A 23,785-nucleotide genomic window follows, 5' to 3' on the forward strand; every position below is an offset into this window, starting at 1 on the left:
AGCCAAAAACATTCATTCTTTCTAAATATTTGTGAATGAAAATAAGGAATGGCAATTAATTATGGATTTTGAGGTGAAGACAAAATATTAATAAATAAAAGTAAATTTAATATTGAGATTCATAATATCATAAATTTATGCTTTTATATAATCAGAGCTTACCTCGCAGGTCATAGTGGTTCGTCACCTATCTGGACAGCCGATTATGATATACTTTTCTTAAAGAAGTAATCTTAAATACATACTTTGTTATATTTTCAAAAATTTACCTAGATCCACAGACAAGCTCCCACCAAAAGGTGTTTTATAATTTACCCCTTAATGTCTGAAACCTGAGATAGTAGTACTACATACTATGCCCCTGTTGCACCTGTTTCGGCTGTCCGACACCTAATGAAATCATCAACCTGTGGCCACACGATCCATCAAATTAAAGTCCCGAGCGAGACAGAAGCACAGGTGTTGAACAATTTTCCCCACACACTCGCCCATATATCAGATGTATGCAAATGAATCTGGCAAATGCCTTTGACTTATGCTGAGTCTCGTTTAAGCTTTTCGTTTCTACATCCATCCAGATCCAGTATATGCATGGACGTGCATGGACTCATACATACCTATGAGTTTCGCTCGTGTGCATAATTTAAAATAATGACGGCACATGAAACTTAATGCGTCTGCCCCGAAACAGATCGATCGAGTGGCAGGTGCCCCCTCTCTAAAGTCAAAGCTCGAACTCAAAGCCAAACCGAATGATGATGATGATGCTTGATGGCTGATGGTCGAATATAAACAACACGCACTGTGGTCACGCACCGCAAAATTTGAAGAAACAGGTGTCGCCGCGTGTCACTCTCACTTTTTCGCACCTGGGGAGCACCGATACTGGAGCCTGTACCCTACATACATAACAATTAGCTAACCAAACGAACTCCCAAAACTCCGAGGCACACACGCAATTATCGCATCCTTGCTGTCTCCTGTTCATATCTGTGATTTGTGATCTGTGATCACCGTTCGCTACCGGCCATATATGCATTTTTTGTCCACATTTTTTTTCACTTTTTTTGTCACTTTCCTTTTGCAATGCAAATTTCTCGTGCCGACTATTAATTGCTAATGGCAGTCAACAACCAAAAAAATAAAAAAAAACAAAAAAATTAAAGGAGAAATAACCGTTAAGACAAACGCCAAGGAGATACAAAAAAACAAAAAACCAGCCATAAAAATCGTCAACCAAATGCGGCAGGCAGCCTCTCTCCTGCCCACGATCTTGCCTCATTCACAGTGGGCAGCTACTGTGGCAGCTACACTTACGTAGATTAGGTGAAAAGTTTCTCTGGCGGGAAATGGCGGGAAAATCGGTGGGAAATGGGGGAAAATATCACCAAGGACGGTCAAGCCAGTCCTCTTGATTTTTATGTGCTTCTGAGTTATGAATATTAATAGCCATTTAACTTTAACTATTGGTGCGTTGATTTCTAGACATGCAGTATTTTTTATCACATGGACAGTTTTCTTTTTTCAAAGTGTTTTTTATACAGGGGTATTTCTGTTCATTGTAAATTTTATGAAAGCCTAAACATATGGACTTGGACTTTTCCTTAGATATTTGAAAGCCTTCTTTTGACAAAAAATATCTTTTAATAAGACTACTTTCAGGTCTGATGTCTTTCTTATTTCTTTTTTAATGTAAAAAAGTCTTCTAAAATTTATTAAATGATTTATAATCCTAAAAATATATACTTAAGGATCGTTTTTCTTTTTAAAATAATTTTTTCTCTACTGTATGTGATCTGACAGCCATAGTCCAGTCTAAACCATCGCTGATTGGATCCTGGGGCAACAAAAAATAAAACTTTCTTTGCATATCACCAACTCCCCGGCTCTCTGGCTCCATGACTCCACACCACCACCCCTCCTTGCTCCATGGAGACCCACAAAACACCCCCAATGTGGCCAAAACTACCTCTTTTTGGGGCTTATCACCGATCTTTAGACGTTGGCACGTTTCGTTCATTGCCTTGGTTGTAGCTGTGTAGTTTATTTTATTTTTTTTTTACTTTGCTGTTGACGTGTTGCCAAATGGCCATATTCAAGCTTTTATTGTGCTTCGTATTAGATTGCCATGGCCAATGCATAAATCTGTTATTGAATGCGAGCTCGAATTCGGAATCGGAATCCGATCAAGAGTATTTCCAAGAAAGCCACTGAAGGCCAAGAAAGAGAGAGACATGGCTCGAAGCAAGTTGGGTTAAGGCTTGAAATCTTTTAAGAATTCAGAAAAAAATTCAACTATTTTCTCACCTTTCCTAATTGATTTGAAGATTTCTTTTATATTAAATATCTATGCATATCCATTTATTATGTCAAGTTTTGTAAATAGTTGACTTTCCATCACCATAATTTAACATCATTTTGCTAAACCAGAATTCTTTCAAAAAAGGCCAACTCACGGGATCAAACACCATGTGAATTGTATGTGCTAATAGTTGTCTACTTACATAGTGTTTCTTCGTGGAAAGTTCCCTGGCCCCGGGGCGAGGTGAGTCACTAAGCCCCCAATACGACATGGTCCGGCTCTTAAAAGTCAACAGCATAAATCCAGGCATGAAAGCGATCGCCTATCGCCGCCCTTCTCGTCCTCAAGCCTTTCACTAGCCAGCAGTTCTCCTCCAGCATGGCCCCTTGTTCTAATAAGCCAAACAATAAATCATCATCGGGGCTTATATTTTTAGCAGATTTCTTTGCCAAAACTCTGCTGACTCACGATCCCCGAAGAGCTCGAGGGTCCAGGTCTCGGTCTCGGTTTCGGTCTCAGTCTCGGTATAGATTCCCATTCCCATACTCCATACCTTGACTGGAACGGCGCTTTGCTTTGTATCTTTCTCTCGGCATTTCTTGGCTTTTTTCCTGTTGTTCTGCTTAAACTAACAAATTCTGGCAGGGTCCAAAAAAAAACGCCAACCAATATCAGCTAGAAGGGGGACGGGGCCCAGGAACGAGGTGCCAGTGTTCGGAAACAGGCTTGGGCACATTGCTGGACATCACGCAAGGAGGCAGGAGGTAGAGTCCCATCGGTGGCAAAGCCATTCCTGGGGAGGGAGAAAGTCTCCACAAAGGGCGGCCAAGAATCTCCAAATCTGATTTGAGAGACTCCAATGCACTTAAAACAAAAATATGAAGATTCTTTAACAAATGAATAACTTAAAATATTTTATTTTTGAATAACTTCGTATGTAGAAAAAGTAAAAAAAGATTCGTTACTAAGCTTGGCCAAAAGATGTACCCTTAAAAGATGTACCTGGCCGATATTGTAGTATTACAATAGGCTGTGGCAGGAAACCGATAATTAAAATAAATGAAATAAAATAGAATTGAATAAAATATTAAAATAGGTAAATATTAAAATAGGAATGATAAACAAACACTTTTATATGTTATGGGTGGTCTATTATTTCCAAAGTTAATATATTTCATAACTTCCATATCCATATCCAAATCATAAATCATTTTTATTTACAATATGGAATATATATATTTTCCAATTTCAAAATATTTTATTTCTAAAAAAAAAAACAAACATATTACCATTTGGGAGCAATGCCAACTATAAGGCCACGTTATCCGAGTGTGTGTTTATGTGTGTGCCCTTCGAGCAGCTGCCAAGTTGTGGCAAAGACACACGAAATTCTGTTTCAAGTAGCAGAAAACAACGAAATTTGTTATATGACTTACATTAGTGGGTGCATGTATGCTGTTGACCCCTCAGGTCCCCGTAACTTTTTGCCGCATTTTGGGGGATACTGCTGCTGGTGGTGGTGCATTGTTTTTGGCAAACGGGCAGCAGGCAGCCGTCTATAAGCAGCAAGCAGCTAGCAACGGGCAACAGCTGAATTGACATTTCCTTTTACAACATCCAACAAGCTGCTCTGCAAAATGAAAACGATAAATCAGCAACTGCAACAACAGTAACAGTAACAAAGGGGAGCAGAGCGTTTCATGTGATTGTCACGCTTGAAGGACTTTTCTCCTTTCAGCCAAAAAAAAACAACCAAAGCGAAAATGAATTTGTTGCTTTTCTTGTTGGCCGCTGCTGTTAACAGTATTTGTTGCCTGCCGCCGCCACCGCCATCGCCATCGCGGCTATTGCCTTTTTTTATGAACTGGGTTACTATGTTTGTTGAGTAATTGAGTTTAGTTTTTTCGCACACGATTGTACCAGTATTGTTGTCCATTGTTGTTTTTTTTCTTGTCGATTAGGAAGCTGTCTCACATGCAACATATAGTTTGCCACAGTTTTTATTTGTTATTCCAAGCAGGCAGCAATCAGGCAGGAAGTGCGATTTCTTAAGAGGAGGAGGTATGGCTATAAGATGGCTATAGTATGGCTATAAGACAGAATGGCTATGAAATAGTCTTAAATATTTCTATAAAATATTTTTTAAGGTATAACCTCTACAATTGAAATGTATAAATTCCAAGGCCTCTCTGGTTGACCTCTTGGCTGCTTCCTTGTCCACTTCCCACTCCGTTTCGAGTGCCCACTCCCAGTGGCTTCCTTCTCTGCAGTCACGTTGCAGCTTCATCTTGCCACTCTGCCCCATTCCCCACTCCCCGCCGTCTGTCTGTTTGGTGATCTAATTACTGTATTTGCTGTCCGTTTTTGACTGCTGCCTCCTGTTTTTGTCCGCCAGCCTCTGGTCTTTCCAAAGCCTGTTTAAATTCGACGTGGTCCTCCATCACCTCCTCCTCTTAGCCAACAACTCCTCATCAGCTTTATGCCATCTAACCAGCTTCTACTGTCTATTGGTCTCGTTTTTCGTTTTGGTTTTTGGCGCATTTGCCTTTTAGTTTGGATATCCAAAAAAAAAAAAGACTCCAAACCATTTTAAACTAGTGACAAAAGTTTTATACCAAAATGTATTCAAGTATTGAAAAAGAAAGAATATAAATTTACATTAAAAAGCACAAATAATCTCTTAATTTAAATAACAATCTATAATACCTTTCTATATTTTTTCACACCTATTTGTTCAGAACATAATTTGACAAAAATCTATACAAATATTTGCATGTCCTTCTTTCGTCACTAGTAAAAACTTTTGTGTGGATTCCTTTAAAAGTCAACTAAATTTGGTTGGTACTTTTGGAAAGTTTTTTTGTTTTTGTTTGCCAATTTTTGACTGCTGGCTGTTATTTGATTATGACATCATCCGTCCAGCTTTCATTGGACTTTTGCCAATTTGGAGAATTCCAGTTTGATCTCTATATTTGGTCTGAACCTATGGCACCCAGTAGGAGAACTAGCTAGTATCTGTGTTTATCTGACAATATCCATTCCGTGACTAGATTATAAAAATATTGATATCCATAAGGAAACAGATTTAGCAGCGATGGTGATGACGATGCATGCATCAATTTTCACTTTCCACGATACAAGATACTTGAAAAAAAAAACAAAACTTACTTATATAAGTGGTGTAGGTTAGCCCACCCCCTGCCAGCCCCTTTCACGTCCCGCTCACCTGAAGAAATCGAAAAAGAAATCCTTGTACGTGAGGTTTGTCTTCGAGGTCACGTGGGAAACATCAGCACACGTCTTAACTGCTTTAAGTTTCACCTCAGCTGCTGCTGTAAGCCAAAGATTGAGATCCCAAAGCCCAAAAATAATATCCACACAATTATGAAATAAATATCCGCTTTATGTAAAGCTCTGGGGAATACCATTTCGATTTAATTATTGTTTATTAATTATTATTCAAACAGTGTAAGACAATCTTTGTTGATCTTTTGTTTTCTTCGTGTTTTTTTCTGATTATTTTTTGTATTGCGTGGATTTTGCAATTCGAGATGAAAGTTTGTCGCATGCATTACAGAGATTACATCACTATCAGAGAGGGAAATGGCCGATAGGGAAGAGGGGGAGTCATATACTACCATGGAGCTGCCGGGCCAACTGAGGCAGTCAGTCATTCAGTCAGTTCAGTTGGTCAAAAATGTTTACATAAAGCTAAATATAGACACGGACAAATGTTCAAACAGGACGAACAAACAGGCAACACGGAGGGCGGGATGGGGCCAGAGAGGCAGCCGGGGCAAGAGCCTGGCTTAGATGGACAGCCAGTCAAATGGTCTTGTTAATTTCCATTTTTCTATGCAAATTCCAACTTCCTCAAAGCACAAACACTACAAAAATGGCAATAAATGCAACAGCGGCAGGCTGAAAAATAAAAAAAAATAAAAAACAAAATTTGACTTGCCATAAAAATTGAAATCCAAAATGTGGCAACAGTGGGCGTCTGTTAGGCAACCTCTGTCGGGGCATGGAAACAAAAATAACAAAATACAAAAAAAAAATTTGTATAAAAAAATTGGAAAATATGCCACAGACACATGACACAGAGACAGTGAACAGCAACAACAACAACGAAAGCCACATTGGCGGAGAAAAGTCAACGTGCAAAAATAACAAACAACTGTCAAATGTCTGACAAACGAGACAAGGAAAAGACAAAACTTGCACACAACTACCAACAGTAACAAATAGCGACTAACAAAAAACCAAAACACAAGGAAGACTGCTTTTGTGGCCAGGATTAGAGAGAAGCCAAGCCAGGCGAAACCAAAATGCCGATCAAATTGCATTAACGCACTGAAAACGCCGCAGATCGAATTACAATCAGTGTGTCTGGGCTTAATTAGCCACGAATTATTCGGTTTTCTTTGTTAACTTTTTATAGGCAGAGGCACGAGATCTTTGACTTTATATAAGACCTTGAAGATCCTTTGTTTTTTTGGCTTTAGGGGGTTTAAACCTTTTAAAAAGGTTTTATAAGAAATTCTATAAATAACTGGTACAAAATACCTATTCTAAAAATTAAAGCATGTGTTTTTATTATTATTGTACCAATTATACTCATATAAATAAATATTTAGATGTTTGTAAAAATAAATAAATACATATTTGACTTTCAATAAAACCTGGAAGATACTTTACTTTCCAAGCTTTACTTTAAGGTTTATAAAGGGTAAAATTAAGATTATTTTTACCAAAAATGATTTTTAAAAAATCATTATTCTAAAAAGAAAGTTTTTTGGATAATAATCTTCAAAACACAAAATATATTTCTTTCAAGATGTAAGGAGAACTTGAAAAGTGTGACCCATCATGAAACAAATTTTTGAAAAGTGGTACCCATAAATTTTCGGCCATGATGAATTTTTAAAAAGTGGTACTCATACATTTTCGGCCATGATGAAGGATGTAAGGAAAAACTTTAATATATTATCGAGATTTATACAAAAAGTCGACAACTTCAAGCATAAATTAAATTATAAAGTATAAAAAATAGTATAATTCAAAAACAAATCCTACTTAAATGTAAATAAAGTGTCTAGGTAAATTATTTAAATTAATTTCAACATTTTTCTGGGAGAATTTTCAATAAAAAAAACATTTGTTCACACAAATTCCAATTTATTTATTGATAAGCTTCAGAGTAAAGTCCTATACATTTAGGAATGAAGGAAATAAAAGCTTAAATTGTAAAACTAGAGAGTTAAACACTGGAGAGTCAGGATCCTCTTCCCAATTCGCCATTTTTTTAAAAAACACTTCCCGCATTTACTGGCAACAGATGCTTAATCGGTTTTGTTATTCCCAGTAGAGAGCAAATAAATAAATCCAACCATTATCACTTTACGCCTCGTGTTAAGCAATTTCAGTTGATTTTATTACGTTTTTTGGTTTTTTTTTTTTTGCGCTTTTCCTTTCGATTTTGTTTTTGTTAGTGTGTTGGTGTGTGGTGTGCGTGAGTGAGTGTGTTTGCTTTCACGCGGCAACTCAAGCCAAAAAGAGCAATCATTGTGAATGCTCCAGCAATGGAGCACGTCTGAATGGGTGGTGGGGCGGCTGGCTGAGGGGGAGGCTCAAGAGGAAGAAGGGGAAGAGCCAAGTATGCAGACGCAGACTGGCAGAAGAATGCTGAAATTGAAGAAGCTCTGCAATGAATGCTTGCATAACACAACCCAGTGGTGGTGTGTGTGGGGAGTGAGTGTGAATTGTTGATTTTAATTTTTTTTGTTGTTGTTGCAGCTTCTTTTCCTTCGTCTGTTATCAACGGTTATTGTTAGCAGCTTCTGGTGACAATTGGTCTTAAAACAGGGTATATTGCTTTTGTCTTAAAGATTTACTCCCATTTAATTATTTCCTTTATTTCCGACACCTTCGGCCTTATTTTAATAGTTACTTAAAAAAAATTGTGCAACAGCTATTACCTAAAAAAAAAACATTAAATTTTAATGGCCAAATAAAATGAGTAAACATACAAAAATCATGTTCAATTTGTTAATAGCATTAGTTTATTTCCTTTACAAGAGACACAATCATTGTTAGACAGATAAGTTTAAGGCCATAAACAAAAATAAGTGTGAAGATATTTTAGTTTTGGTTTAGGCATAAAAATGTTAAGGATAACGTTAGCCTAGTGATAGAATGGTTAAATGACAGGAAATAGCGCTCTAAGGCTATAATATATTTTATTTTATTTTATATATCTAAAAAAAAACTATTTCTAAAGAGCATTCAATTACCATATTGTATAAAATTATCGGTTGCAACGCCTGATGTTATTGCATTGTCTGCCGCAATGTCTCCGTGGGGCAGACAATTTCTCCGGTTTTTTGCCACCGACTCCGTCGTGGTCTGTGACTTGGGTCTTGGTCTGGGACGTTCCACAAGATGCCATCCAGAAAGAGAGAGGAGCAGCACATGGGCATGTCATTTGTTGGCTTCGTCGAGCATCTTTGGCATTTCTCAAATTTACTTTTGTGTGTGATTCCCCGTCGTGCCGCTCTCTATGGTATTTCTCTACAATTCCGTATCGCGATTGTGTTCCTCATTTTACTTTTTGCCGCAGATTTATAATTATGCATTTGTTTTTCAAGCCTTACAATATTGTTGTCACATTACGTATACGCAGGGTTGGCCCACAAAGAACTCACAAATTCAACTCACGTAGGCCATAGACTAGACTAGACCCTTAAAGATAAATAATTCCTCAAATAATTGAATGAAAATAGTAGAGGAAACCCCTATTACGCGGTCGAAAAACTATAAATTATTTGAACGCTTTAAGTTATCTTGGCATTTTCCATTTCTCCTCATTATTTGGGCAAAAACGCGCCTGTCAAAATTGAATAGGGAAAAGCCGAGCTCGTTGGCCAAAGAAAAGATATAAACTAAACAAAAGCCAGAAACAAACACAATGGCAGTTGGTCTATTAGCAGGGAGCTCGGATCGGATCGGAGTGGTGTGGAGTGGAGAGCTGCTGCCCCATGCCGCACCGCATAATGAAAGCGAAAATTTAAATTTTTGATACAATTTGCAATTTTTGCAGCGCCGCTTTTTCCTCCTACTCTCTATACTCTAACTCCTCCATCATTCAACGATCTCCCAGTTGCTAGTTGCAAGTCGCCAGTTTTCAGTTGCGAGTTGCTAGTTGCCAGTTGCTAGTTGCCACAAGCGGCGCAACAGTCGACAAGTCGACAAAGAAAACAATTCATCATGTTGTACATGGAGGAACCTTTTGGTTTTCCTCCTCGCGGAGCTCGGCTTCAATTTATGCGGCGCTTAAATCGATTGCTTTGCCACATTGCGGCAATTGGAGCTGCTCTGCTCCCCCATAATCCCCCTTTCTATAAAGCCCCGACAGTGCGGAGTCGTTGTCGTTGAACCGTAAAACTGAAATATGAAGCGGAATCGGGGATCGGGGTCCGCCGCCAGTGGGTGATGCTTTGCGGGTGGATCGGATCTTTTCGAACTCCGATTGGATCGAGGAGAGCCTGGCCTGGTCTGGCCCGGCCTGGCCTGGCCTGGCATCGCGTTGAGTGACCACGGACCGCGAATCGCAAGCCACGAACCGCGGAACAGGCTCTTGCTTCATTAAGCTATTCATCCATCCATCCATCCAGCGATCCATTCAGTTAGCCATCCAGCGATCCACTCAAAGCGATCGTGTTGTTTTATTTCGCTCTTAAATTTGCGCTAACTAGATGTCGCAATTGAAAGTAAGCTGTCAAATATTGTCGGCGGGGGTGTACATTAGAAACGACAGCGGCACAGAGCCTATAATGAGGAAAAGCCTTTCCAGATGCCTGCTCGCCTGAGGCGGCTAAAAATGAATCAAAAATAACAACAACTGATACACGATACAAAACTATATTTAAACTAAAACTAAACTAAAAGTTAAAAATAGTTGGGAGATTCCTTAATTTAAATAGTCATATCGTAGTCAAAAGCCATCAGATTCTTAAGCGGAATACTGTATATGATTTGTAGATTGATTCTTTAACAATCTGCATTAAAATCTGGAAGAAAATTATTTTTTCGATTTTTTGTCAAATTTTCTAGGGGGTCCCCTTCAAAAAATGTCGAAATGCGTGAAATGCCCCTATGAGCCACTTCGAAGGCTATATCTCGGCCAATAGTTATCCGATTCTTATGCGGGATACCTTAAACGATTTGTAGGTCAATCATAACCATAACCGCATAACCCAATAAAGAATATAGTTTTTTAATCAAGGCTCTTATTTATCAAAGTTCACGATTTCAAAATGTTTAAAATATGAAAGCACCCTCAAAAATTTGGTTACCTCGAATTATTTTTCATAAAAAAGCGAAAATCAAAGTTCAAGATCAGCAAAAGAGAATGTTTTATAAAACGTAATAGATTTGTTTTCGCGTAATTCTGAAAATGCTTAATGACGATCCTCCACTGAAGTTCAAGGTAAACCGTCAAGGACTTGTTCAACTCGATGTTGACTTCTATTGTTTTTCGGCATTCGCTAAGAGTCTCTCAAGCGAAAAAGACTCTTTACACTCCAGTGTGGTTATGTGCAAATTTAATTACTGAATCAGACCTAAAAGCCTTCAAAAAGTATACACATGCCTGCGGCTAGACAGATTCAATAAAAAAACAAAAAACCGAATAAACAGAACCAGGAACCAGGAAAGAAAGGTGGCTACAATGGGTTGTATATGATTCAGGTTTTCTTGTTATAGAAGTTGTAAAATTTTATGTGACAAAACTCTTGCAAATTTCTAACCCACCTGAACTGGTTGAAAATAAAAAAAAAGTACCAGCCTCGGGCCAAGTGTCAGAACAAGATAAATCCGTCGGATTTGACCAACCGCAGCTGTTTCTTAGAAGCTTATGCTACTTCGGCTGCCCCGGCTGCTGGCTATAATTGTTAATAATAATTTATGCAAATTTTTTTAGCACCTTGTGAGCTTGGGACCCAAGCTGGGTTTCACCAATTCCTAATGTTTGTGATTTGTAAGACAAACAAAAGGCGGAAAGCGGGGCCCGAAGAGCTATGTAGCTGCTGGCGAATTCTCAATTTTTCGGAATGTGGCCAGAAGAAACGTGTTTTCTAACAAAGGCCGACGCTTAATGGGTCGACAAATACAAGCCGCAATAAATAAATAATAAAAAGAAAATGCCCAAAAGGGACAGCTCCGTGTGCGACACTTGATCTGTGGTGGGGGAATACGAATGGGAATCGGCATGTTGTCTGGCCCGTAGAGTTCGTTTGTAGATTTGGTTATATGTGGGCGATGATCTCACCGCCAGAGCCATTTAATTGGCCTCAACCGAATCTCACTTTTGGCCCTCTAGTCGGTGCTTCTCGAGTCGGTCTTCCCCACCCCCCCCCAAAAAACTTTCTGTTATGGATGTGGCGCGCGCTCTGACCGAATTCGGAAGATGAATGTGCCACAAATGCTACGGGAAAACAAAAATAAAAACAACAAAAGCACAAAATTAAAATAAATCTCAGCGGGTGAAACGACATAGCTTGTCGGGGCCATAAAAATCGAGTTATCTCGTAATTTGGTTAAATCGTAATTGTTTATGCAAATTCCGACTGACTGACGCACAGATAAAGACTCAAAATTCGAATGCAGGGACAGTCACACAAAATGCATCGCATTTCCACTTAATGCATATGGACAGTAGATGCGGAAAGCCAACGAATTTGCATTAGAATTGTGATTGACAGTCGGCGCACATGGCGTATACGCAATTATGGCAGTGACTGTTGCGACATTTCCTACATTTCCAACAGTATTTGCATTCGCTCCATTTTCAGTACAAAGGAAGCCTTCTAGAATTTGTTAGAAGACGGGTACATTAGCCCAAATCAAATCAGGGCTAGATGGCTTTTAATTAACCCATTTTTAGTCATTTGCACATCCGGCAATTGGGACAGGAAATGATTCCGCAGCGCCACTGCCAGCCAAGATTGAAAATACCAGCCAGAAATGGTCAAAAATGTCGAGAGTTAATGCAAAAATATTAAGTCGAAATGTAAATACAGTGCTAGGTCCGAAATGTGTGATTTTTTTAAATTTTATTAATATTATAAAAAAATATATTTCATTCTAGTTAATAACTTGTAGAACATGTATCTATTATATGACTATCTATATATTATCTATCTTTTATCTATGATCTATAATGTGGAAGGAATAACTATCCTAAGCATCTTCTTGCTGCCAGTAAGCCCCATTTTCAAACTTCTCAAACAAATCTCCTTCTCAAAAAATTCTAATAATCGAGGGTCTACTGTCTGGCTAACTCAAAAAAACAGTTGCCAAACATGGCTTACAGTTAACGATAATGATACGACGGCGATGATGTTATTAGGAGCAGAGCCCGTTTGTCTCTCAGACTGTCTGACGACAAGATAGCGATCTCAGACCGCCTAACTCCAGTTTATGATTTTATGTGTGCTTTATATACATATATATTTTTTTTTTGGTACACCTAATTGATTTAATAATCAAGGTTTTAAAGCCGCTTCATCGTTTTTGTTGTTTTTTTTGTCGTTTCAGGTCCTACTTCGGCCGACCCATCACCCCGTCGCAGCGGCCGCCCCAAAAGTTCGCGAGTGGAGACTCTCGCTGCTGCGAAAATGCTGCCAAATGCCACTTGCGCAGGTCTCTTGTGAGAGGCACGGAGAACCCGAGAGAGTGGGGGAGAGAGAGCGTTTCGGCCGCGTTTGGAGTCAGCCGACTGGCGCCGCGAATGCGAGCGCTCAGATTGTTTGAGTTGCTCGGGCGGTTCGGTTCTCCAGCGGATAACAACGGGCACATGGTGCGGATGAGTGATTTCTCGTGTGTGATTGTGAGTGAATTGTTGCGCATGCGCCGCGTCGGTCGCGTCGATTTCGTTGATTTCGCTGATTTTGTTGATTTCGAGATGCTGCCACTGCCGATGATTTAATGCTAAAGTTAATGTGCGGCTGAAAAGTTCAAGCAAGCCCAATAAAAAAAAAGGCCACAAAGTCCGACACAAAAAGTGTGCAAAAATAAAATGTAGTCGACAGATAAGAAAAAAAAAAGAAATAATTCACAAAAAAACCACAACAACAACAACAGCAAACAGTTCAATGCGAATACGGGTTTTGTTCTTATCGCGTTCTTCCCGTCTTTACTCTTTTTTTTGGTTTTCGTTGACCAGTGTTGGCTTTTGACCATTAAAAGTGACGCTCTCGCTATGTAATGAACCTTTGAGAAGCCTCACCGCACACCCCAACACACAGACACACACACCACTACACTTATACACTCGCAAGACGAGGAGGTGGAAGAACACCAGCAGATCCTTAAGCCTCGAATCTTTTCTTGGGACTTTGCGTTATTTTTAGACGATAAAAAAAAATCTGGCAAAGCCCAGGCACAGGAACAACGACCGAAAGGCACACCAACAGCAACAACACCAGCAAAATAAAAACGAAGACTGCCACGAAATGGGCACCAAGTCACCCGGTGGTCCACAGCGCTGCCGTCTGATCTTGCAGCGCTGCCTCGCGATTCAGCTGACCAAGCCCGGCCACACGCCCGAGGACTTTTGGATGTACGACTCGGGATATATGATATTTCAGGTGAGTTTTCGATTGTGTTACAGAGGGAGAAAAAAAAAGAGGAACTATTTGTGGATTATATGAAGTTTTCTAAGAAATGAGATTATTTTTGATACTAAATATCACTTCATCTCGTTTAAAAGGTATATCATTTATTAATATCGGATTCATATAGCCGATTTACGAATCCTCCCCATCCGTATGCGGTTCGTCCCCTATTTAAACGGCCCTCTAAAGTAATAATATTCGTATTATGTGAATAAAATGTTTTAAAATAAAAAATACATACTGTTGAGAACGTCTCCGAACAATTCTATAGAGCTTTAATGTTTACATTTTTAAAGAAATGTGTGTTTTTAATATTTTTAATAAAAAGACAATTTTTTAAAAGTTTTTATAGAAAGAGAAAAATTTCCAAGCTGATTTTGAAGCTAAAACATACGAGTTTAAAAACCTTTCTTTAAAAGAACCATAACTATAGAATTTATAGAATAGAATAGAAATAGAATACCTATAGAACAGAATTATAGACCTATAGAAAAAGAATTTCTAGCCTTTTAAAAATAATACTTTTTAAGTTCTATACCTTTTTCTTGCTGTGTGACCCCCGCTTCTGCTTTTAATGTGCAAGGAAACTGGTTTGCAAACTGGTTGTCCAGTTTGAACTGCAAAAAGTGCGTGAGTTTCCAGTAGAAGCACACTCCCAGAAGGCAAGACCGAGAAAGCAAACGAGATAGCAGGCCAGAAAGAGACAGGCGAAGAGGTGACGATTGGGTACAACCGCCCGCTCAAGGTCGCTGGGGTGGCTCGAATGGGTTGGCTGGGTTAACTCCTTTATTCGCGGCCAATTCCCATGAAAATAAATGACTCGGAACGGAACGAGAAACGAAACGAATCCCCCCACAGGTTGAACTGGAGCTCCGTTCTAAGGCGTCATCTAGACTAGACCCAGACTACTGGCAACAAACGGTTGCACTTGCAACATTTGCAACCGTTTGGCTTTGCAACTTTTGGCCCCGGCTTTCGTGTATTTTCTTTATTATTCCGACTTTGGTTATTGATGACATTCAAAGAGAAGCCCAAGAGTCTCTAAAGTTTTTGGCCAGGAAGTTGTTTCTGGCCCCTAGATAATGCCTGAAAAATACTAATGGGTTCATGGAACCCTCGGCACTAAATCGAATCCAATCGTTTTCTCACATTTTTAAACTCGTTTGGTAGCAGCAAAAATTTAAATTTTAAATAAAGTCTCAGTCCTTTTGTTGCCGCTGATGCTTCCGATGTTTTGAGATTTTTGTCGCTTTTTCGGTTGATGATTTTTATTGTTGTTCTGGCCATTGTTTGTTGCACAAATTACAGGCCAACATGACGTCATTCCGGCCATACAAGTTCAAGTTTGAAGTGTTAATTGAAATAGTGGCACATGATGAGCTAAAGCTAAATGCTAATGGCTTTAGTCGGTTGATACCTATTAGCTGAGTTTTGTTAAAATCATTAATAAAAAATGATGAAAAATACTTCATAATTTCTGTTATGAAAGAAGTTTAAGCTTGCTAGGCAATCTATATCCCACTTTCTTATAAATAGTACCCCTAAATGGGTATATCTATTTATATTTTAAGGCAACACCTCACTGCGACATACAAAATAACTTAATTTACTCACAATGCTGGCTAATTTTAATTTAATTGCGAACCTGCCTGCCTGCAAAGGTAGTGATACTTCAAAAGGTAGAGCCGCAATTTTTATTTTAGTTTTTCAGTTGAATGTCTGTTGTTCTCGTTTGCGTTGTGTTGTTTTTTATGTTTTTTTGTCTTTTTGCAATTCAGTTTGCATTTTGCATACTAAAAAGTGTCGCATAAACATTCCCTTGGATGAGTTACAGCGACAATCGCCGGGCATTCAGTTTTTAGCGCTTTTTTTTACTGAAGCTCTCGGATGTGCTGTTCGAGCTGGGCTAATTAATATTACGTGCCACATTTAGGCCACAGATAAGAGCCAAGGCGTGCATGGCCGAAAAGCATTTTAGGGCAGCTGGAGAAAAGTGCGTGAAAATATATAGATAGAGATTCGAGAACATGAATGGGGAAATGCTAAATGCTGACTGTCGACTGATCGACTGAATGGAAAGTCGAAAGAATTCCACTCGCCGTGGATTTTATCATAAATTTCCCCAACCAGTGAAGTGTGAATTATGTAGATTGGCGCTACGAGGGAGGAAAAGGGTAGGGTCTTCCCTAGGGCGGGTCTTCTTCGGGTCTTCGAAGCCATAGAGCATATCGAATGAGCAAGAGTTTCCGGTGTGGTTGCCCAAGTTTTAGGGCGTGCCATAATTTAAAAACAACTTTTATAACTCTGAGAAGGTTAAAGAATAACAATGGATATATAAATTGTATTATTACCAAATGAGCCTATGAAAAAGATATAACTGGATGGGGAAAAAAATGGCTTTAATTTGGCAAACAAAAATTCATCACTAGTTTCCTTAATTAAGACATAATTTTTAAGGATCTTTGCAGGCATGCCCGGCAGGCTGTTATTTTTATGGAAACCTATACTCTCAGTACTTTCCTAAAAACTATATAAAGGCAGACAATGAATATAATTAAGCCGGGCTTGAAAACATACTTCTATAAATATAACAAACCGACAAAAGCCATAAAGTTTCTCCTATTTAAGCGTTCGGCAAGTTGGGCCAGTCGTTGCCATTTCCCAGTAAAGCTCTAAATGTCAGTTCGGCTGGGGTGGAGGTGCTGATTTAAGGCCCCAATGGCCGACTCAATTTCCAGGCATTTAAAATCTGTTTTTATTATTTGCGCAAATTTGTCAGGCGTGCGGCATGTCGGCTTCGTTGAGTTTCAAGTAAATAAAAACTAAAACCAAAGCCTGGAAATAAAAAAAACAGAAAAAATTAACAAACGAACAAACAACTTTGACTTGAAACTCTGATCTCCGGCCAGCCCCGGGGCTGATCTCTGAACTGTTTTGCTATTTTCTGTGTTTTCTGTTCAGTGTTTGGTGTTTAGTGTCTGGCTGCACGCAAATGACTTCACCTAAATCAACTTGTTTCAGTTTCAGTTTCCAGCTCCAGCTCCAGTCTATAGCTTTAAGCTTTTAGCTGCAGAGCCAAATTAATAAGCCTGCAACAAGTTTTGAAATAGCTCAACGGATGCGAACTGATTGCGTCATGTCTAGAGCGCGGGAGTTTTCTGCCAGCCTGAGAACTGGAGAATTGCTACCCGGCTCTATAAAAAAAACTGTATACCATAAAAACTTTTAAAAAATATAACTAAACTGGCTCTGAAAAAAAATATCAAGAGGAAATGGAAAGTTTAACGTCAGCCTGGGAACGGAATTGTTTGATCCGACTTGGTAGAATGAAGGTAAACTGGAAGGTGACTGGCTGAGAAGCTCAACAATTGAAATGAAAGGAAAGGAAGGTTGAGATGACACACAATGCAATATCCTTCGCAGGTTTATTAAAGTCATAAATCATATTTACATGAGACTCTGAGATCATAGGGGTTTTAAGAAAGCATTTGGTATATACTATACTATATATTATATGTAAAAATTAGTCATTTTAAGAATGAATTATTAGTAAAGTGCCTTTAAATGTTTTGTTTTTATGTTTCTCTTTTCAAATCTGCAATAAAGATACTGTCACATTTTGAAATAAATTGTCTGTTTCTATAATTTATACAAAATATAAAAGTCATATTAACACAACACCTTTTAAGTACAACACTTAATCAACTTTAAATGTTAATATTTAGTATACCCGTGGGTTCTGTTTAGTATTTTTTGAGTAACTCCTCAAACCAAACACGTTTGAAGACTAAATCCTTAATTAATAAAGAACGGTTTTTTTTAAAGAATTAAATCAAAATGACATGCTTTAAAATCAATACTTTCTTAAGAAACAGTTTCTGATTAAAATCCAGTTGTTTTCTTACTTCAAAGTGGATAGTAAGTAAGACCCAGGCAGAAAGTATCACCGGTTAGTATCCATGGCCACCACAAGACATATGGCTCCGGAACTCTGGAGTTTCTTCAAATACAATTTCATGCAATCATTGGAGGAGTGGGGAGTCAGCAAGTCAGGCCAAGTAAATTGATTTATCGGCACGCGGCACTCACAAACGGGGAAAAGAAAAGATAGAAAAAAGCTATTTGAATTGTTGTTAACCCCTCGCCGGCCTTACATCTTCAATTGGTCTGATTGGATTTAATGAAATTGAATCGATGGTGCAACCGTTTAAGCGCAAATTTACTTTTTGTCGTCGTTTAATTGGTTGGCGTGCGCCGCCTTATGATTGCTTTTCATTAATTTCGATTGCAATCAACGCCGCCGACTAATTTGATTGACAAACACTGAACACTGACATCTGGTCGGGACTATCATTTATTGGCTGCTCTTTGCTGCCCCAGCTACTCACCTGTTCCACCTTGCCTCGTGTTGCATAATTCCCCTGGACAAGGTCGGTGTCCAGTGGCAGCCAACACAACTTCAGTTCAAGTTGAAGCTCTCGTTTCTCCTTTATTTATTTGTTTTCGGTCACGCCAGGCGACTGAGATTGCAGCACAAGCCGAAAGCCGAAAAAATCCAAAATAACACAAAACCAGCAACACATGGGGCCACGTACTTGTAGTTCAATCTTTTTTTTATATTTTTGTTTTGTGTCAGTGGGATGTTGTTTATTGGAGAAGCCCATCAGCGCATGGGGTGTCGGGGAAACAACAAACCAATAAATTTTTGACCTACGAAATGTTGTTTCTTTATGAAATCATAAATATAAAACACAACACTCCATCTTCACATACTTATAGTACTATAAGTATGGTTCTATCATTATCATTACCTTAATCTATTTTCTATATTAGTTTTTCTTCATTAATCAGGACTCAAGCCCATGACTGTACATTTCCGCGTGAAAATTGAATTTCTCAAGCCATTACATCTGTAACTCACAAACTTAAATTGAATTTTGCTCGAAAAGTAATTACCCATAATTACACTGAGGCAAATTAAGCTGTAGTCTAAGGTGGCAATTAAAAGTTGGCTTGAAGCAGCAACCTCTATAGCCCCCCAGTTGCAATCCGATTCTCATTAGTAACTTTTGACAGGCAGTTTAACGAAAATAGTATCTTCTAGAGATCCAAGTACTATATATGTAGTATATACCCCCCTATTGCATGATTTGCCAGATTGATTGAATGACGAGCTAGGCATTATCTAGGTGTATCTATAAGTTGCGTGCCAAATGCCAGGCCAGCTCATACAGATACGGATAACTAGCTGCTAGGTCGGATGAATGACAGGCACCGTACAAAGCCAAAGTACAAAGGCCCCAAATAGGCCCCAGACATTTCAGCAAGTGCCAGTGAAGCTTCAACGCCAAAATACAAAAGCCAACAGCCAAAACAAAAAAGACATCAACAAATCAAGCCAGAACAGGGTGCAGGTGCAGGTTTAAAATAAAAAACTGAAAAGAGAACTGACTGCAACAGACTTGATTGTTCCCACAGTTCCCAGACACCGATTCCCCCCAAATAGACTTTTCACACTTTGCTTTAAAGTGGAGGTGCTGATTGCTACAGCTTGATAGTTTTCCATATATTTGTATTGAAATCCAAACAAATAAATAGTGTTTGTGGAGCCAGGGCGCCGTTCTTGTTTATATCTCAAGTAGAACAGGTTATCTTGCTTTTCTTTCATAAAACTCTTAAAATATGAGCTGTTTTTCCCCAGAACGGAAGTAAATCTATTTGATAAACGATTATCTTGTGGTCTGAAGCATTTAACATATTTTTCCCCCGGAGTTCCTTTTACTTTTTGAAAAGTTTTAGAAGCAATTGCACAACTTTTTCCTATTCAGAGTATGAGCAAGTTTTAAGCAGAAAGTTTCTCAAAATATTTTTCATTATTAATTGCAACAAAAATAGCGACCGCAATGGGCTGCCAAAAAGTTGATATAGTTGCAGATGCGATGCCATGTTAGATATCCAGGGCAGAGGACATCCAAGCCCTGGGATCTGGCAGTCAGGACTTTTGCCAACATCTGCCGGCCATATCTTGTCGGTTGTTTTTATATGCCTGGCCCTTAGGAAAAACTAATAAAACAAATCGCATGTTTAGCCAAGAGTAAGTACTAGATTTCTGGTCATTGAACCTGGCATCCTGGCAACCCTCGATAGTGGCTATCCGCCCACCCGGCACTCAACCCCCTTTGGCCAAATCCAATTGGAATTTTAAGTGCAGTACAAATCGAGTCAGTCAGCCGCACATCTTATTCCGTTTCCTTTCCGAGGGGGAGGTGGACATGGGCGTTGCCTCGACCCTGGCCATGCAATTTGTATCCTTATCAGGACTAGCCGCATTGATTGGAACGCTGTACGTCCAGTATTTATGCTCAAAGGCGCTTCCGACAGGCGCTAAGTTTATGGACACGGACAGGACATGGTCAGGACTTCGCTCAACCCCCCCAAGAATAAACCATGATGACAGGGATAAGGAAAACAAAGGAGCTCGCACAAGTTATGGGACGTGAGAAAGCCTGAAATAATTGCAACTGAGCTGCAGAAAAATAATTATACTTCAGACTCGAGTCCGAGGGGGAAATAGAAGATTAGATACAGTACGTGACAAGCAGGGATATAATTTGGAAATTGCATTTATGTGTTTAACCTTAATTGGCTCACAAAGGCATAAACATGATCATAACTCCAAGACTACTTATCTTATGAACTTTTAGATAAAAACATAGAGATCTACAAATCCCATAATTATTACAAAACTTGAAAGATCTTCAAACTGTTATTAAGTCATAAATGTTTCAATGGTTTTTAACTTTAAAGCTCCCGCTTTGGCACAAGGGGCGTTTCCAATTCCCAAAAAAAAATAAGAAAAAGATAAACAACCCAAAATTGTATACGACCTCGACCTGACCCGCCAAGTCGGCAGCTTAAGAGATGCGTATTTATGGTTGCACTATCGTTAAATATTATACTCCGCCTTTTGGCATAAATCCCTGTCACCTTGACGGTTCCCATGATCTCGGGATGCGAAACAATTTTATTTTCGGACCTGGCTGCTTCTCATTTACGGAATTAAATGCCGCTTTTAAAGTCAAATGAAGGGTCTCCCAAAAAAAACCCCAAAATAGGGGAAAACACGAAAACGTTTTTGACTTGTGCCTAAGAGTGGCTGCGGCTATGGGTTGCTGATGTCTGCAACTTGATGTTGGCTGGTGGAAAGGTCAAGGATTATTATACTTCATCATAACTCTATTAAGCTCCAAAGTCCGCAGTGGCTGGCAATCTCCGGTTGGCTTACTGGCTGCCTGACTGCGCATTTGTTTGTATATTGTTATTATCTTTTTATGCGGCACACACGAGAGACTTGCAACAGTTGCAGTTTGACTTGCAACAGCAGCAGCACGGCAGCAACCGAAACAGTTAAATCCCCACATGAGGCCTCCTCCTGCCACTCTAAGCTCGACTCGATTCCACTCCACTCTCGCGGTGATAGTTTTGTCTTGAAGCATTATTTTTGTGGGAGTTTTGTTGTTTAGTTTTCTATTACATGAAATTAAGTAAAAGTCCCAAAACGAAAGCCGCCACCCGAATAAAAAAAAGACAAGACATGAAACGACATCAAGAGCAGCCAAAACCCAAACACCAAAAAGCCAAAAAGCGAAACTTCAAACTTCAGCCCCGAGGAGAAAATGACTTTCATACGCGCGACACGGCACAGGTCGGCGTGAGCATTTGATTTGATTATTAAAAGTTTTGCATTACTTCCGAGAAACCGAGACACCTTACAGCCCCCCGTCCATGGTATCTTAAAGACCCCATAGTCCCTTTTGATTTGATCGATGGAAAGCCTCCATATAGTAAGTAGGCTGTTGATGATTGTCTCTGGCATTTTTGTCTCGTGTCTAGCCATGATGCAGCAGTATAATTATAGTGAGGGCAGGGGGATGAGATGCAGAGAGAGAAATTTATATGAATTGGATTTTTAGAAGATATTTTTTGAAGATATAAGTCTATTTTTATAAGTTTGATTATAGAATTTTCTTAAAAAAAAGTCTATAAGCAACATAAACTTAAATACATCCCCTTGGCAGCTTCTGTTTCTTCTTCTGCAGCTTCTATTAATATATTTTTATAGTTTATAATAAAAGGAAAGTATATAGATTTTACAGTAAAAATTATAGCTAATACAAAAATAGAAAGAAAGAGCGCTTAAAAAATATATAAAAAGTTTAGCTAAAACATTCCTCGTTTAGTGCCAAGTATTTTCATAGTCTCTAAAAACCTATAATACATTTTTTCGAGTGTACCATGAGCGCCATCTGGCGGCTCGTGACAGTCCCGACCCCATCTCCAGCCAAAGCCCGTCACTGACGGGCCAGCAATGACGAGTTAATTTCTTCGCCTTCTCATGCATTAATTGAACCGCCCCGGGCGGAAGGTGTGCTTAGGCTTGGACTTTTTTCAGATGCATAGATGGTGGATTTTAGGTGGAGGAGATGGTTGGAAGATAGGCCTTCAGGTCTGGGGCCGGAGAGAGTCCATCCACCTTATATAAGAGACATTCCGAGGCCCTGGCGACATTCAAGCAACGAGGAGTGACCGACCGACCACAAGAAATGGCAATATCTGGACAATACCTGGGTGATCGTTCGACACCCTCCTATAAAGTCCCTTCCCTCCGTCCCATCAAACAAAAAGGTCAAATCGCTCAAACTGGATGATGTTCATTAGCGACACAGAAAGCCACAAAGCGTGAAACTCCGGCGGCTACATCGATCTCTGGTACTGGTACTGGGTCTTGGGACTGCGAGTGCTCTTTAGGTTTTGAATTCCCATTTCCCAACCGCCTCCATTGAGTTGAAGTTCCCGGGTTGCATTGTCCATGGAGTCCATGGGGTTTTGTTGTGACTCTCGACCCTTTTTGTCCGTGTTTACATCAAAAACGTGCCTCAAGTGTTCCTGTCACTGCACAAATTGGACATTTATTTGCTGCCCCAGTCACCACTTTAATCCGCCCTCCCTCCACTTATCTGTTTCTTTTCCTGCCATTTCTTACCATTTCTTACCACTTCCACGTAAACCTTTTGACCAGAACGTGTTAAGGATTTCGATTTTTGGTAGCTCCCCCAAAAAATAAATTCACATGAACTGCATTTACATCCGAGATACAATGAGGCAGCGGCTTTTTCGGTCTTTCGTGGCGCCACCCCATCTCTTTAATCTTTTTGTGTGGCTGTGCCACAGAGGCGTGGCAGCGATCCGCTTTGGCTAATTGATGGTTGCCAGCCATCAGGTTGCAGCCTCAGTTTTGGTTTCAGCGGCGCTGCCTGCACCGCCCACAGATGGATAGCTCTTTAAGCCCGGCTGCCACGCCAATTATGCCACTCACTGCTCTGCAATTTGTCAATTAGCTGATGAGATGCAGGCTCCCAATGGAAATCACTGAATGGGTCGACCCACTGAATTGATAGGGGCTATATAGTTGGGGTTTCCTACAAGGGATGCCAATTTTGGGGGCATTTACGAGATTAACTAGGGATGGATGTCTGCATCCGGCCTGGAGTACATTATTTGGCTTTGAAACCTTTGACCTAACCTCCTCTCGTCTCTTACTTACAGAACTTCCTGGCTGCCAATGCACAATGCTGGTGGAACGGACCTCTGACAGCCGCCACTCGTGCCCTCAAATATGCTGGACATGTTGCTCCTGGAATGCTACTGGTTACGGCAGAGCCCTGCGCCCTGGAAGTCCTACGAGGCGCCTTCGCCCGGAGTGTCCTGAAACCGCCGGCCACCTATGTGATCAGCTCAGTGGGTAAGT

The 23,785-nt window shown here is 39.7% G+C and overlaps 1 protein-coding gene across 1 annotated transcript in view; it reads left to right on the top strand.

Moving 5' to 3' along the window:
* Positions 1-23,785, top strand: part of ko (Stork-head domain-containing protein knockout) — a 55,314-nt gene that overhangs the window by 16,471 nt on the left and 15,058 nt on the right. The window contains exons 2-3 of the mRNA XM_017240585.3: positions 12,899-13,950; positions 23,584-23,779. Of these exons, the coding sequence (XP_017096074.2) occupies positions 13,816-13,950; positions 23,584-23,779 (331 nt within the window). The 5' untranslated portion in view covers positions 12,899-13,815. The remainder of the gene's footprint in view (positions 1-12,898; positions 13,951-23,583; positions 23,780-23,785) is intronic.

Source organism: Drosophila bipectinata, chromosome 3L, assembly GCF_030179905.1.
Source record: "Drosophila bipectinata strain 14024-0381.07 chromosome 3L, DbipHiC1v2, whole genome shotgun sequence".
Classification (NCBI taxonomy): domain Eukaryota; kingdom Metazoa; phylum Arthropoda; class Insecta; order Diptera; family Drosophilidae; genus Drosophila; species Drosophila bipectinata.